Below are 3,477 nucleotides of genomic sequence, written 5' to 3' on the forward strand. Positions count from 1 at the left end.
CTATGAAAGACTCTGCACCAATCATAAACTATGATAATAAAAGCGTATTAATTTTGCAGAATTCAAATTTCACAATTTATATCAATAGCTTGTAAGATCCGGTATAAGGTTCATAAGTAAAAATATGGGAACGCTATTTGACTTATAAACGTACACGATGTAATTAGGTAAATATAAAATGTCATTTATTAAAATAGACTGTATATATACATATATGTATAGATATATATATATATAATCAGATCTTTATACATTTACAATACATTTTATTATAATCGAGTCTCCAGTGCAACCTACGCATAATATTGCTTAATATCGTAAATTACTTATTGCATAATATTCCCGTTTGTACTATTGTATGTAGGACTATTTGTACTATTTGCACTATATCGTTTGTACTATTGTTTGTACCATTGCACTACATATTGTCGAGACGTGTCAAGATATTTTCGTATACAAATTCAAGAAATAATTTTAACCCTTCGCAGAACGCACGTAATTCTGATACTTTCGTCGTACACCTGGGGATCTTTTATGCCCAGATAAGATTTTCAAGCTGTAATGGTGCCATAAAAAAGCTGAAAAAATTCAAGTATACTTTCAAAGGCTTTAATAAACTATTTATACCGTTATGTATGCTTGATTCTTGTTCGCGTTTTCTTTATGAATCCGTAAAATCTGCGTAAAATTCGAAATTGAAATATCGATTGGGTCTTGAAAGCCTCACGTGTTCTGCGAAAGGTTAACTCATATTTTTACTCAGGTCCCGTATTTTTAATTACACCTAACGAAGATGGCAGCTGCGTCAACTTGTCGAGTATCCCGGGTGTGACGAGACAAGTCCTATTGCGTACTGCTCAAAATCGCGTTTACATTGACGATATATTTCCGCAATCTGTTGGTCGGTTTGTCGGTTAATATGTGACATACGTGACCAGTATTTATCTAGGTAATTTGAAAGACCGGGTACGAGTTCCTCGGGATCTAGCTCTTCTTTAAAACGAGATTCTGAAACTAATACATACATTGTTAGGAAAAAAAAAACTATCTATATGTCTACTATTCGCAACTAAAACAAAAAAATCGTGTTACTTACCCATTCTAAGGGAGAAAGTTATAGTCGCTAGAATGTGATTTATTTCTCCCACATTCACATTATAATTTATGATACTTGACAGTATACACGTAGCATTGTAAATCAGGAAGGCACTTGCTTCCCGAATTGGATATAAATTATGTAACTTATTGCACGGTTCCAATATTCTATATATAATCTCCAAAAGTTTCAAAAGCATCTCTCCATTATCACAGATTTCGCCTTCAACCACGTGGTTGGGGTCTATTATGATGAGATTTAAGCATCCAAGCCAGTTATAGGCAAACTTCCATTCAAAGCGACTCGTCTCTCTCATTGTTCTCGTTTCTCTCGCCATTATCCCCGTAAACGATTCTAACATCGCAACAATGAATTGGTCAATTTTAAACAGTTTCTCCCACAATTTGTTTTTCTTCGCCAAACGTGCACCAATAAATATAGATGCAACCAAATCCATTGTACCGGTTAGTAATTCATCTGCGACAAAGATTTCAGGATTATATATTAATTATGCAAAAGATTTCTCTTGTGTAATTACAGTGCTTACCATTAGTCGAAGTCATTAATATAGAGATTATACAATCTCCGAAAAATGCACATTTCGTAAAATAAGCTACCCAAACTGATCGAGCTTTTTTTATGATTTGATCCGACATTTCCTTCAAGATCTTGACAAGTTGAATCAATATTAACGAGTTGTCGGATTTTAAATAGCTCAGGATTTGTGTGACTAGCTCTCGATCGCGGCCTATTGTATCGATGGCCGCTTTATCACTGCTGCATACATTGCCAATGATACCCAAGATTATTTCCTACGAATATATCTGTAGTTATTAACCAGCCAAAATTAGTTGTTAAAATAATTTCTGTAGAACTCATGATAGATAAGTCGTACAATCAATCGTGGTTCGGTTGAAATCACCAGTACTCTCTTCGCTATCTTGGGGAAATCGTACAACATAAGGTGCGATATCACATCTCCTTTCAAGTTTGTCAGATACCACAGAGCACAAAGCTGATCTTCTAGCTCTTTCGTCCAGCTATTCTTGCCAATCTGAATAAGTAAATTACAATCAAACACTTTATCTTAGCGCACTTTTAACAAGAATTGCAAACATATTAAACTTAATTTAAAAAATTAAGAAGAAAGACTGCAATAAAAAGATTATATCGGATAAACCAAAATTTTAAAGAACATTCTGCATAATGTTGCTATTCAATTGGGATAAAAACGATTTTTTAGAAATATTATAGTTTGACAGTTTATATATAAATTTTATTGTGTAATTTATTTGTTCCACTAAAAAAACTTGAGTTTATTATTAAATAAAGCTTTTTAAAAACTAAAAATTAAACTTATATTGCTGTCAGAATCCTTTATTTGACTTTAACGTGTCGCTTTTCTGTAAAAACCGAAAGTTTGAATTAAAATGTATTGGCTACCGCGTCGCAGCTCACCGCGTGGCAAGCGTTTCCGCGTCCCGTATGCAGGAACCATTTATTTATTAAAATTTGAACAAATAAAAATATATTTATAGTCATTTTATATTTACATTATATATGATGTATATATAATTTTCCAAAAATTTTAATTCTTGTTTTGTACCCCCAATTCTGACTCGCAAAATTTTTACGCTCGCCACGTGGTATGCAGCGCATAGCAATACCGCGTGGCAAGCAGCTTCGACGGCCATCTTGAAAAAAAAAGAAGACCACGTGGCGGCACATGGCAAGCGTTTCCGCATCTCGCATGCAGGGGGGAGCCATTTATTTATAAAAATTTATTTATAGTCGTTTTATTATTATTTACATTATATGTGACGTATATATAATTTTTCAAAGCATTTTAATTTTTTTGTACCCTCAATTATCTAACTCGTAAAATATTACATAAAGTAGTTAATACGTAAAGAATAATTTTTATAAAAAAAATTACCTCGTTTAGAGACTTTAGAGTGTCGTTTACCCATTTGCTACTGTGGAGATCATTATCATTACCCACGGCATCGCCTCTGAAAGCTTCTAATTCCCGTTTACTGACGCTCTGCGAGTTCATCGTGTTGGAAATTCAGCCGAATACCTTCAACATTTTCAACATAACCTTATTATTGAAAGCTAATAAATAATTTAGAGAGCGTGAAACGTAAAAAGCGTAAAATTTAACAATTTGTAAGTTATAAATACCAATTAATCTGATATTAGGACGAGTATATATTTTACGAGCCAACACCTTGTGCCGATCCCAACCTCACGAACAGAAGCTTGAGAATGCCGGAAAAGGTATTCCAGGACCCAGGACACGTGAGACGTAGAAAGCGCGTACCTTCCCATTGTGTCCTCGAGAAAGATCGATGATTCCGATAGATCCTGTTCCATCCCGA

The 3,477-nt window shown here is 34.0% G+C and overlaps 1 protein-coding gene across 1 annotated transcript; it reads right to left on the minus strand.

Annotated features, from left to right (window-relative positions):
• Positions 1 to 873: 873 nt before the first annotated feature.
• Positions 874 to 3,155, minus strand: LOC112458623 (the record flags this gene model as incomplete). Its single annotated transcript, XM_025022359.1, has 5 exons — positions 3,033 to 3,155; positions 1,992 to 2,150; positions 1,644 to 1,908; positions 1,097 to 1,573; positions 874 to 1,014 (listed from the first exon to the last, which is right to left on the minus strand). Coding segments are annotated over exons 1-5 (1,162 nt in total), but the record flags the coding sequence as incomplete, so codon positions are not given.
• Positions 3,156 to 3,477: the final 322 nt, after the last annotated feature.

The sequence above is a fragment of the Temnothorax curvispinosus genome, unplaced genomic scaffold, assembly GCF_003070985.1.
Source record: "Temnothorax curvispinosus isolate PA1 unplaced genomic scaffold, ASM307098v1 QBEX01009045.1, whole genome shotgun sequence".
Lineage (NCBI taxonomy): Eukaryota > Metazoa > Arthropoda > Insecta > Hymenoptera > Formicidae > Temnothorax > Temnothorax curvispinosus.